Source organism: Tachysurus vachellii, chromosome 3, assembly GCF_030014155.1.
Source record: "Tachysurus vachellii isolate PV-2020 chromosome 3, HZAU_Pvac_v1, whole genome shotgun sequence".
Lineage (NCBI taxonomy): Eukaryota > Metazoa > Chordata > Actinopteri > Siluriformes > Bagridae > Tachysurus > Tachysurus vachellii.
Window position 1 is genome coordinate 30,102,559 of NC_083462.1, and position 13,564 is coordinate 30,116,122.

General features: G+C 39.8%; 2 protein-coding genes across 6 annotated transcripts in view; both read right to left on the reverse strand.

Moving 5' to 3' along the window:
* The window catches only part of scrn2 (secernin 2), a 13,795-nt gene extending 6,574 nt beyond the window's left edge, over nt 1-7,221 (reverse strand). The window contains exons 1-3 of one of the 3 annotated variants that reach the window (XM_060866681.1): nt 7,027-7,221; nt 2,188-2,350; nt 1,656-1,837 (exon numbers count right to left, since the gene is read on the reverse strand). In XM_060866681.1, coding sequence (XP_060722664.1) covers nt 1,656-1,837; nt 2,188-2,349 — 344 coding nt within the window. In that variant the 5' untranslated portion in view covers nt 2,350; nt 7,027-7,221. Of the gene's footprint in view, nt 1-1,655; nt 1,838-2,187; nt 2,352-4,896; nt 5,025-7,026 lie in introns of those variants that run through there. The other 2 variants (XM_060866679.1, XM_060866680.1) reach the window with 2 other exon arrangements.
* Nucleotides 7,222-7,465: 244 nt separating this feature from the next.
* suco (SUN domain containing ossification factor) overlaps nt 7,466-13,564 on the reverse strand; it is a 38,159-nt gene continuing 32,060 nt past the window's right edge. For 2 of the 3 annotated variants that reach the window (XM_060866686.1, XM_060866684.1), the window contains 6 exons: nt 13,447-13,534; nt 13,076-13,180; nt 12,829-12,974; nt 12,380-12,471; nt 11,594-11,649; nt 7,466-10,565 (listed from right to left, as the gene is read on the reverse strand). In XM_060866686.1, the coding sequence (XP_060722669.1) occupies nt 10,050-10,565; nt 11,594-11,649; nt 12,380-12,471; nt 12,829-12,974; nt 13,076-13,180; nt 13,447-13,534 (1,003 nt within the window). In that variant the 3' untranslated portion in view covers nt 7,466-10,049. The remainder of the gene's footprint in view (nt 10,566-11,593; nt 11,650-12,379; nt 12,472-12,828; nt 12,975-13,075; nt 13,181-13,446; nt 13,535-13,564) is intronic. The other variant, XM_060866685.1, reaches the window with a different exon arrangement.

Here is a 13,564-nt window from a genome sequence, read left to right on the forward strand (position 1 = left end):
AGCTTAACAGTGTAACTATAAAACACTCCAAATTTACTCCTAAACGTCATCATATCAATTACTGGAATCTTCAGCACAGACTTTTCACCTAGTGGAAAATGTTGATATAGTAAAATTCTAACCTTTTGTCCTCAATTGTAACCACACACTCTTAATACAATGTGTTACACCCAGGGACATGGAGGTTGTTGCATTGTCTTGTGCACGTGTTCTGCTACAGTATTTCTTTCCTAATACCCCAAGTTTACATGAAAGAAATCTAAAGAAGTCTAAACAGTACACGCTGTACTTGATGTTTTTTTATTTGAAGAACTGTTAAGCTTTTCACCCTTTCCTAATGCTCATTTTATTTAGTAGTTTAGCTAAATATTGTATATTTTTGGGTTATTGTTTTACTCCAGCTCTCTCCTGAAGCATTCATTAACAACACCACTTTCATACTTCTTTAAGATTTAAGATTTTGTGTAGTACAAAAATAACCCGAGTCCAAAATGGCAAAGAATCTGAAGGTACATTGGATAAAGACTCATACATAACCTTGCTTCAACCAGGCTGTAAACACCTACTGAAATGACTGTATTTTAACTAGAAAATTAATTAAAAAAATAAATAAATAAAAACAAAACCTCAAACGTATGTTACAGCAAATCACAAACAGCTGGTATGATTAGCTTCTAAAAATTTGCATTTAAAATCACTGTCCAGTTATAAATACCACCAGGTTTATATGCAAAGTGTTTGCACTGACACTTCATTGTGAGACTATTAACTTTTTTTCCTTTCTCTAGTCTTCTTCTATTTCTGTCAAAAATAGCTGTAATAAAATAGTTATCTGATGTTGTATACTTCTTTAATTATAGTTAAGTCAGACACATATTCATAGTCTTTATTTCACAAAACTGAACAGCGATAAAAATAAAACAAAGACGCTGAATCGCTGCAACTCAAAGCGCTTCGAAATGTCAGAACAACTGTCAATCATGTGGGACGGCTCAGCTGCCGTATAATTATTATTATATAATGGAATAATAAAATACTGTTCCACTGGTAAACTTTGAAGCTCTTAAAACAGTCAATGACATCACGTTGTCCCTCATTCTGATGATTGAACCTTAAATCCTTTTTAACAGTACACTTGTGATCGGTTCTGCCCGTGGAATGGAAATCAACTCATCAGATATTTCCACCCAGTATAAACAAATGAATTATTTTATGGCTGCAAGTCTGATACAAAATGAGTCAGGACTCTTTCAGGGTGAGATGTTTTTATCTCTGTTTTGATAACCTCATACAGACGTTTACTGTGTGACAGATTAAATGCTTATGAACAAATACTTGGGGCATCATGGAGAGCAGAAATTCTATAAACACATTGCTCCTTGTAGAGTAGATAAAAAGAGAACCACTCATGAAAAACTACAAATTTAAAAAACCCGGAGTGTCTACTTTTATCTGAGCCATTAATCAGCACTGTGAAGTGTCATGAAGAAATTCAATGCTAGACATGGACACAATAAAGCCATTTTTTTGGCCTTTTGGTATAAAGGGTTAAATGAAGCTCTTGACCTTTATCTGCATGCTTTATGTTCCATGTATCTGCAAACTGCATGACGAGTTACTATTAAAGTGTCCGGTCAGTGTATATATGTGTTTACCGAACAAGGTCCATGCCGAGCAGCGCTTCCTCTGGATTTACAGGTTCACGTGTCCACACGGCTTCGTTCCCTATACACACGCCGTGTTCGTTGGCTCCCATTTCAGCCCCCCACAGCCAGGCCGGTCTGCTCAGCACCACTGCATGTGTGTGCTCCACTTGGGAGATCGAGATGTACGTACACTGGAGAGAAAACATAGACAGTCAGGGTTCAGTATTTACATTCTCATTCCTCATACTTTGTTCTGATCTCACAGAAATGACTAACATTATTATATACACTGCAATTCCACAGCACTGTATATGAGTTGTTCCCCGTTGTCATTTGTGATCTCGTTGCTGTATGTTCAGTGGATTCGTGTCATTGCACGAGCAATATTTGGAAAAGAAGCGAGTGATATCTTCATTGTCAGAGGAAGCGTGTGCTAATCCTCACGCTTCAAGCTAGCTAGATGCAAATGATAGACAAGCTCATACAAATTAACATTATTAAATGTTATCATGTTGCAGGTAAATTGGAAAACTTCACTTACCTCTACTGTGGCCCCGGGGTTATGGGAGGCAGCAGGGAAGTAAACCACTTCCTGTACCTCGTCTCTTGGTCGATCCGAATTCTTACCAAATATCACTTGGTCGTATTCTGATCCAGGTGGCAGAGACACAAAACAGTCACATGACTGGGGTGGTTCAGCCATCCTGTAATAAATCAACAAAGTAAATAAAAACATATAAAACCAGGATAATCCACTTTGTCCATAATAATAATAATAATAATAATAATAATAATAATAATAATAATTTAAAGAGCATGGCCTGAAGTGTTTTACTCCATTTATATCATAATTTGCAAAAGATTACAATTTTTAATTTAATAACAACATCACACCATTGTGTTACATTTAAAGTTGTCTAACATCCAAAAGACAAATTATATTCCTCTTAGCGCTTATGCTATAGCAACACGTTACTTTTTTCCTCGCTGTTCACATTAAAATCATGGCTCGAGAAGATTCTAAGAAAAGCAAAAAGTCTAAACTTACAAAGTGCTGACAACGGAGACTCCTTAATAAACGTTACATAAATGTTTTTTTTTTTCCTAAAAGCAAACTATTCCTTTTATTTTTGTTAAACAACAAACCAGGGGAAAAAGCCAATTAATCCTGAATCCTTTTAACTAGAATATTAGACCATAGGTTTACTCTCTCGCTGCCATTTGCTTTGCTTAATCTCTCATGCTCTCTCTCTCTCTCTCTCTCTCTCTCCTGATTGGTTGCAGATCCTGCCAGTCATAATGCAGCTAGACTTCTTTGATCTTGCACATAATGACATTTGGCATACCTGCGCTGGCATGAAACATATAAGGGCAATTTTCCCACCATATTTTTGACACACCTGACCTTACATTCAAAGCTGAAAAGCAAAAGTGAGACAAAATGACAACTGGGATCATCTCGCTTCTAAGCAACTTAGGTACGAAGCAGTAAAACGCCATTTTTCATTTATGAGCTAAATCCGGTGACTCGTTGTAGAAAAATGACCTTTAGGGGTTCAGCAGGGCTCTCTAAGATACCTGTTAGACTCCTGTGCATTAATATCAACACCAGTTACTAGTCAAGGGCAGAGTTCACACTTCTACACGACACACACTCCAAGATAAATGATTAGCTATTCTGTGTTTCATTCGTTTACCAGTGCACCAGCAATAGCCTTCGGAAACACTCTGAACGGCTAGTTTGAGGACACCTGAGCATTACAGCCATACGTGGTTCTTCCCCAAACATTTACCACAATGTCGGAAGTATACAATTGTATAGGATGTCCTATGTATGTTGTTAACTTCCAATTACCTCTCATCCTACACAAGGTCCCAGAAAGCCTGGAGACAGTCCCAGGAGACTTGGAGCACAAGGCGTGGAACAGCTCGCTCATACTCTCAGTCACGTAGTCTTAGCTCCATGAAGACATGGTGTGTTAAGGTGTGTTAACTCGAGTGTCCTGCACAGAACCCTGACTCTGACTCAACCCCACTGTACACCTTTGTGATGAACCGGAACACTGACTGAACCCCAGACCTCCTCACTCTTACAACATCAGTGTCTGATCTCACTAACGCTCTTGTAGCTGAATGATCACTAATCCCCACATACACACTCCAACATCTAGTGGAAAACCTTCACAGTACAGTGGAGCTTATTATCACAGCAGAAGGTGAATAAATCTGGAATGGGATGTTCAGCAAGCACATATAGGCATGATGGTCAGGTGTCAACAACTTTGGCCAGATAGTATATAAAACAGAACCTATCAGAGCACTTGTATGGATTCAGTTTAAGTAGATATAAGAAACCATGTCCTGAGTGATTCAAGGGCAGAGATTGCAATCAAACTCCAGGTTTCATTCCACATTTACATTTCTGGTAATTAACAGACCCCCTTATCCAGAGTGACTTACAATTTATATCAATTTATACAAATGAGTAATTGAGTGTTAAAGGCCTTGTTCAGGGGTCCAGCAGTGTCCCCACTCACACACACACACACACACATTCTCTCTCACACACACACACACTCTCTCTCTCTCTCTCTCTCTCTCTCTCTCTCACATACACACACACACTCCATCTCTCACATACACACACACACTCTCTCTGTGTCTCTCTCTCTCACACACACACACTCTGTCTCACTCTCTCTCTCACACACACACACTCTATCTCTCTCTCTCTCTCTCTCACACACACACACACACACTCTCTGTGTCTCTCTCTCACACACACACTCTATGTCTCTCTCTCTCACACACACTCTCTCTGTGTCTCTCTCATACACACACTCTCTCTCTCTATGTCTCGCTCTCTCTCTCTCTCTCTCTCTCTCACACACACACACACACACACACACACACACACACACACACACACACACAGGGATGTGTCCGGCTGAAGGAGATTAGACACCGGTGTTACCGTTAATTCTACACATGAGGCTTATCTTCTAACCTCAACAACAGTACAGACAAATGACGACCTGCTAAACCGTCAAATTCACCTGCCATCTGAACGAGCAGTTAAGACACGACATGTTTATTTATATCATTTAAACGGCCTGTTTTCTCTGGTCACAACATCCTAAAGCAAACACACACTGAATAACAAGGACGCCACGCCTACGTGCGCGAGCTCTTTTTATTTATGTAGGTGGGCTTCATCAACGTCCGGTAAGAATTAACAACAAAATGAAAGTTTTTACCTTTTTTTTTCTCCCAAAATGATCCAGATACGGCAGCAAGCAGGTAAATGATAAAGAGACAGGGATCTGTCTGTCAACCTCCAACTAAAGTGGTGTCAAAATAAAAGTCACCTAACGCAAGTTGTCAAGAAAACGTGAAACACGTCACAAAATAAAAGTCACTCAACAGCCTCAATGTCAAGTAAGAAATAATCAGTAAGTGGTGTGGTATCTATTCAGAGACCGTTTAAAGTTATATTTAAGATTGTTCAACATCTGTGGCACAAGTTCCTGTGATCACTGAGCAGAACCTCCCTTTGCTCTCTAAACTCTCATTGGTTTGTGGAATGGATTCTACAAGATGTTAGAAACTGTCCATTGTTTGTAGATTCTGGTTCATGTTGACATGACCGTATCACGCAGATCCTGCTGTGACATCCCAAAGATGCTCTACAGAATTTAGGCCCAGTGACTGAGATGATTGCTGAAGAACACTAAAGAACACTGAAGAACACCTCCTCTTTACAGATTATCTCTTTCTACCCATCCCGAGGCATCCAGAAATCGTACCAGCTCCGATTGTCTTCCGTGCCATGAAGGTTTTGGACCTCCACTGAGATGAGGGCGACTCTGTGAGGATCCTGAGACATCTAGAGATTTACCAGCTCCAGTAAGACTCTGCTATACAAAGAGGAGACACCAACTATATGTGGTCTTTGAGGACAACAATCGCCTCATCATTACAACATTTGTCAGACTGTATATTTATAATCACACTCTCCAGAGTCACCCATATTGGTTCCTCTCAAGGTTCCTTCCTTTAGCATCCAAGGGAGATTTTCCTCACCACAGTCACCTCAGACTTGTTCATTGGGGATAAATACAAACACATTTAAATATATCTAATATTAATCTTGAATTTTGTATTATATTAATCTTTATATTATTCTTTATAATAACCTTTTGTTCTATGTTTATTTTCTGTAAAGCTGCTTTGAGACAATGTCAGTTATAAAAAGCGCCATACAAACAAATTTGAATTGAATTGAATGTCAATGAAACCATTTGGTGGCGATTTCTGCTTTGTGAATATAGTAAATTGTGGTCATGAAGGGATGCAGATGATCAGCATTAAAACACTGTAGCATTCAAGTGGTGATTGATATTCACAGGTCACCATTACACCACCTCTACCAGCCTGGACTGTTATACAAGGCAGGTTGAGTTCAGGGATGTATGCTGTTAGCACCAAATTCTGTGCATACCATCTGAGCTTCAGCAGAACTTGAGATTGTGTTTGTTTTTCCAGTCTTTAACTGTCCAGTTTTGGGGAGTCTGTGCTAACTGGCCTCAGCTTTCTGTTCTTGGCTGGCAGAAGCCAGTGTATACAAGTCATTTATCACACATATGGTTATAAAGAGTTATATATTAATATATATATATATATATATATATATATATATATATATATATATATATATATAGTGGAAAAGGAGGGAAGAAGAAACAATGGATCCAAAAAAGGAGACTGTTTAAGGTAGCTGAAAGCTAAAATGAAACCGTTTTCAAAGCTGCTCAGATCCTCATAACTGCCTATTTTATCTGCTTCCAACTTTGAAAACTGACTGTTCACTTGCCAAATATCTCTCACCCAAGAAGGGTGCCACTGTTACAAGATGTGCTGAGTCATGCATGACTAGATTAGAACATCATCTCTTAACACACACAAAAAAAAATCACAGTTTCACAAAGTTTAGTGAAATTAAGTGAAAAGGCTCTGGCACATTTACAGTAAGCCATGCTGTGTGTGTGTAAACTCTAATAGTAAATCCAGTATTTTATAGCAGACCTGGATGGAGTTATTAGTCCTCCGTTGTTGTGCACATCTCAGAGACATTGCAGTACATTTTATATTGATCTACGTTCTGTAATATAAACACTTTTTTATTTTTTAAAAAGTTTTTCATATTTCCAAACACACTTTACAATATGCAGGTATATATTTTCTTTACTTTCTATTTTCCTTAGACTTGTACAGATAATTCTATTGTATTCTACTTTTTGCATGAAAGTAAAAAAGCATTGCATTATGTCTTCCTATGTATGTGACATAAAATACATGTGTAAATATATATACATAGTACCAAGTGCTATCTTCTCCACTGTCCTGTACCAGTTACAAGTAGATCAATGAAACAAAGTCTGGCTTTGTCCATGCTGACGCTCCTGGTACTTGAGAGGAGAATGCTGGCTAGACAAGTCCACCCTTCTGCTTCATGGCAAATTGGTGCTTATGTCTCAGTGCGGCAGGGACAGCTTGCACAGCTCATCTTCTCGTCAGGGCAGGCTGAAATATTGCAGCTCATCTGATAAAAACGCACAATCAGTATATGTCCCTTTATCTTGTACTGAGTGAGTGCGTCGAGATGAAGCTCACATGACAGACCAAAGGCCATGTTGCATCATAACTGTGTTGTTTTATATGAACTCTACCTCTAAGTGTCTTTTTTCCAGTGAGTCATATTCTCGGACTGTGGAATTAAGTACTGTTCTGAACTACAAGAGAAATCAAACGTACAGCAATGAAAGAAAAAAAAGTGTCTTTATTTAGAAATTCACAGTTTCTATTGGCACTACATCACTGTAGTTACAATTACACCTGTTTCCAAAAAAAAAAATAAAATAAAAAATACTGTGCATCTGACCCTCACAGATTATCTGGTGTAGAATTTGGCATCTTCTATCAGCCACTTAAATACACACGACCATGGCCACTAGAGGACACCAAGAAAAGTACGGGAAGAAGAAGCACTTTAAACAAGGGCTACTGTAAAGAAAATAAAAGGCATGAGAAGTTCTCCAAAGTGCTGAGGGAGTGAGAGCCTGAGACACAAGGCTGAGACTCTAATCACTGGGGTTATACAGTGAATGAATCTTCTTCCACACGGTTTAAAACACTCATACACACTCGAAACAAATTACAAACAAGTACATTTTCATATACATTCAAAATAATAGAGAAATGAGAACACGATTAAACTGAACATACAAACAAACAAACAAAAAACTCCCTCTGAATGTCTAATAACTTGGTGACATCACATTAAGGTGGTGTGTTTTGAAAACCACCCAATCTTTTCCCTTTGTTATCATTCAGACAAAGTTCACATTCCTTATAGAGCACTGATGAAATGATTGAGTAGGGGGAAAAAAAATCATCCAAACGACTCGGGGTTAAAGACACAAACACGTGAACTATATGGTTTAATAGCATAAAACTAGAGTGGGTTGATGAGTGGTCCAGTGAGCCAGTCACACCCACACGCGCACACACACAACGTGAGAGGGAAGAGCGATGGACATACATAAAGAGAACATGACAGCACAAAAGAATGCCAATAAAGGTGTGGCTTCACTAGCAGTGGCGTATTTAGGAATGAGAAAGAAACGAGTGTTTTCACAAATATAATAAATGCAGATCAGAAATCAGCAGTTAGAGCAGTTTCCACACACACACACAAAGATTCTTAAAATTGCAACCAATACAGTGAAGAACTCATCAGAACAGATCCATCAGCACACACATTTAACGCAAAACGATTTGATTTACTTACTTTTCATCCATCCTCAGAACGAGCCATGTATTTTAACCAGTGTCTGACGTATGGCTCATCAGATTACAAAATAGCAAGAATTAGAGAGAGTGAAGGATCTGTGTGACTTTGATGTGTAATAGGAGGCATTTGGTTAGCACTCAGACTCCAGCTTTGTCAGGATTACACATGGCAGAAAAGGAGAAAAGCACAAGCGTGCCATTGCAGTACCGTTGCAGGTTTCACAGCTAGCTGCATGTGTGTACTGTAATGGTTTTCAATAAATACTGAAGACACCCCATAGGGGCACCGGAAGGGTTAACACATCCTCTGTTAACCCAGAACTTTACGTTCGACCAGGCCCAAGCAAACACTGACATCATCATAAATAAATATATAAATAAAAGGGTACACACACTGGCCACTGTGCAGGTGGTCAGGATGAACACTTTATATAGATTTATTTATTTCTTTGTTTGTACCTGTACATGTAACTGACCGTTTGGACCGAGAGTAGAGTAAACTTGCCACGTTGTCATAAATCATTAAAGAATAGAAGTACATTGGAGGAAACAACCTGGAGTCTGGATGCAATAAAATGCCTGAATGAATGTGTCACATCTTTATATGAAAGTGTATAAAGTTCACAGAGTTCAGGCCCTGCCTGAACATGGTAAATTAGCACACACAGAAAAAGAGAGAGAGAGAGAGACAGACAGACAGACGGAGAAAGACTAAAAAGAATAAATGAAAAGGAAGAAGGATGGATCTGTTCTTCATCCAGTTCTGCTCACTGATCTGGTGGATGTTAAAGTGCTACTGAGCCACATGCTACATGGTCCACACAAACACACACACACACACACACACACACTGGTCCCACTACACAATGACTAGACACAACTGGAGTTACACACACACAACAGCAAGCCTACAAGAGGGAGTGTGCAAGTAAAACTAGACCTGTTTCCCGACAGCACAATAGAAAGTGTGAACACTATAGAATGGAGCTAACACTGACTACTGAAAATCAGAGTGGGTGAAAAAGAAAAAGTCGACTTCTGGTCTTCCGCTGCTGTCCTGCTGGTCCACTTTTGCCACGAAGAAAAAAAAAAAAAAAGAGGACTTAGTCATACTTCTCCAAAGTTAGTACTTTTTTGTATCCCAAACCTTTTTTTCTTTTTAAAAATAAAATAGAATTTCTCTCCAAAAATGAAAGAAAACAAAATAAGGACCCTTCACCTTGTTCTGTTTTAGTTTGTTAACGGACAAATAAAGGCACATAAAAGAGGAGAGGATGACAGAAGGGAGGGATGAAGATATTTGAGAGATAAGGGAGCTGTAGAGTCTGAATTTCTCTCTGTGCTTTAGGTGTATGTGGCGGAGTCTGGCTCGGTGACTAGTGTTAGAGGAAGGAAGGGAAAGAGTGAGTGAGAGAAACAGTGAGAAGGGAAACAAAAACCACCACAACAACGCTTGCCTGCTTCCTCCTAGCTGACGGAGCGATTGTTTCACCTTTTTCTGTCTCTAAAGCTGCGTTACACAAGCGTGTGTGAGTGCTGAAGAAAGGGTTCTCAGACGTGACCGGTGACGGCCGTTACTCCAAACGTCCCCATGCCGAGTTCCTGTTTTCCTTTCATCAGCTGCTGAAGCGTAGGCATGACGCACGTTGCCACTGGAATGGGAGTGTGCAGTAATCCTGCCCCACAGCGCCCATGTGACTGCGGCGGCTGTTGCTGATCAGCCGCTTTAGATCGTCTGCGCTTAAAAGACCTCTTCTCTGTCTTGCTCTTGGTCATTGGTATCTGCCCATTATTTAGACCCACACACTGCCCGTTAACAGAAGGGATGCTGGAGCTGGAGTCATCCGATGCTGTAGATGATGAGGAGGATGATGATGATGATGATGATGATGAGGAGGAGCCTTCAGAGCTGTTCCCAGCCACGACCTCTAAAAATGAGCATGTAGACACGGCAGGGTCGCAGGTTGAAGGCAGGAATTGAGGCACGCTCACATTTTCAGTTTCAGAGCTGCAGTTAGTTGCAGTCACAGTCGCTTTCTCTCCTCCTTTTACTCTGCAGCGCTTTTTCTGCAAGAGGATGACAGAGAAAAAGATTTCGTTATGGGCAGACAGAATATATATACATATATAAATAAAGTTTCTACAGCTGTAGAAAACCACCTTTATGACTGAAAGAAAAAAAAAAAAAACACCTACAGAAACAATAAAACAGTGTCAACTCCAAAATTATTGGCACCCTGCATAAAAATGAGCAAGATTAAATGTTCAAGATAAATTGCAATACTTAATGTAAGGTACAGTTTAATATTAAACCATCTACCCAAATATCTGTCAATCTTTCTTTTTCCTTGAATCTCATATACTACTTTTGAATCTTACAATTCTTATGTTAGTCAAAAGGACATGAGGTTTTTGAAATCGTCAAACAGGCTTTGCATCTGTGAGATCATCCCTTCCTTAATTAAAAACAGTCAGATTTCAACGAGCAGACGTAGGTTTATTCTTCTGCCATCCTGTGCTCTCGAATCTATGCTGACATACAACTTCACAGTGTTTGAACTTTTTCAGGTAGACGTATTTTATCATTAGTCTTTGCTCTGCCAAAGCTAACATCTAATCTTAGCTTTGGCTGAAGCATCTGAAGCTGAGAAAAGATTTTGTTTATTATTTGACTCAATGATTAAATGACATGTAAATACCAGTCATTTTAAAGGTTACCAGTAATTCAGGAGTTGACTGTATATTAAAAAAAACATAGAAATTAAAGGTAAAGTAAAAGAGAAAAAAGTACTACTAAGAATAAGATCTGGTGCGCCTTGTGAGCACGCCGTGAGATAAATTTCAGTCAGTAGACTGAAGTGGTTTAATTGGACCAGCATGAAGAACTCTTGGGGCTGTGTTCCAAATCACTCACTTGTCCTTATATAGCTTTCTATCCCATGTAAAAACGCTGATCGCTTAGTTACTTTTGTTGTGCCTATGTTTGTATGTCATCTGTTTGGTTTGTTTTCCTGAATCGAACGAGTGAGTCATTTCAAAACGCGGCCCCTCGAGTGCACAGCGGCCGACCACCGCAGGCAAAATGAACACTGTACCTTTTTCTCTGGAGAAAACCTTAGAGGTTCTACAATGTACAAGTCATCAGGACCTACTAAAGAGGGGAGAGAGGGGGGCAGGTTAAAGGAATGATATGGCAAGTATGAACACGTACCAGCATGACTTTACTTGCAAGTAGTAGAACTTACTGCATTAAAATAAATATATTAAAATACACAACTTTATTTAAACATTTCATCAGTTACTTTAAGATTCGAGAGATCATATCTGAATTGTACTAACGTTTGTTTTTTACTACTTGCAAATATTAAAAATGTGAGCCTGCACCAAGCACAAACCAAACAAAAGCATTCTCTGCAACTTTGGAGACAAAAGACCAAAGGTGCGTCAGTAGACAGTCATGAGGCTACGTTTTAAATAGCAAACTTGTTCTGCAGCTCTATATTTCAAAGAAGGGAAGCCATGTTAAGCTTTTATGGAACAGCGCAAAGCCACAGTCACATCGTAGCCCATAGTTTATATTATCGTTAATAGATGGATATTCAGAGATTTTTTTCTTCAGTGCCGACATGCTGTATTTTGTGAGAAGGCACACGGTTAAGCTTCATCCAGAGATGAGCATGGTGCAGCAAGACAGGCTAGGTGTACATGACATACACGGGTGGATGTGTCAGTACGAGAGAGAGAGAGAGAGAGAGAGAGAGAGATATCGAGAGAGAGATCGAGAAAGAGAGAGACAGGCAGAGAGAGAGGCAGAGAGATAGAGACAGAGGCAGAGAGAGACAGAGAGAACTTGTGTTTGGGTATTAAAAGAAAACTCTTACCATCTGTTGGGGGCAGCTGAAATGACTTGGACCTTATAAGAGGGCAGGAAACTTTCCGCTTCAAACTCATGTCATCATAAGAGGAGAAACACCTGCAAAGAGCATGTCACTGCTGGTTGATTCTCTTCAGCATACAAGTGAAGTAACCACCAAACTGTCACTCGTCAGCACGGTATAAAAACACTATTTTTAGGACATGCTGCACCTCAAGGGAAGCAGAATGGCTTTAAATCAAGTATTGCCAGGTTTAAGGTTTTGCCAGTAACTACAGGAAAATAAAGTATTTACTGGCAAAACCTTAAATAAACCTGGCAAAACCCATGTTCAGGATGAGTATGAACTCAATCCAGTGTGTCTGTGTCGTTTGAAGAATCCCACGCGGTTAATAGTGTCCTGGTGTATGCGTGCAATCCTGATGCAAAGTTACGTGTGTGTGCAAGTGTCTGTACCTCTTGGGACTGGGGTAGTGGTTGCTCACAGGGATGGTAGAGCTTCTGTTACTGGAGGAGCTGCAGCAGCACTGCATACACAAGAGCAGGCCCAGAGACAGACACAACACCAGAGATACCACCAAGTAGCTCTGCCTGTCCGACACCTGAAACACAGTTGTAACGTCTAAACTAATAGATATTGATGCACAGATTGGTCATAGACCGGGAAAGGTGTATAGATGTGTGTGTATGTGTGTATACACACCTCTCTCTGTAACTGGCTCACAGTAACAGACAGGTTAAGCATAAGCTTGGTGATGTTCTCCAGCTGGCTCTGCAACATCTGGATGGCCTCTGTCTGTTTCTGATCCTGCATGTGCACACAAAGTGGTTACAATGTTGAACTTCTGATCAAAAGGTTGTGAGTTCAGATACAAGCATCACAAAGCTGCCACTGCTGAGCCCCTGAGCAAGGATCTTAACCCTTAACTGCTCATTATATAAGCTAAATACAAGTGATTCTGTATAAGGTCATCTGCCAAAATTCCACAAAATGAAAATCTAAATAAAGTCATCAACTAATAAACACCTGCATGACATTTTGAGATCCATGTGAAGATATAAAATCTTACTGACCTGCTCCTCTGCAATTCTGGAAGTGTCCTGCAGTTTAATGATGGTCTTATTGAATGCCCGCTGCATCTCCTCCATTTGCTTACGATACCTGAGTGACAGCAGGACAGACCACAAAATA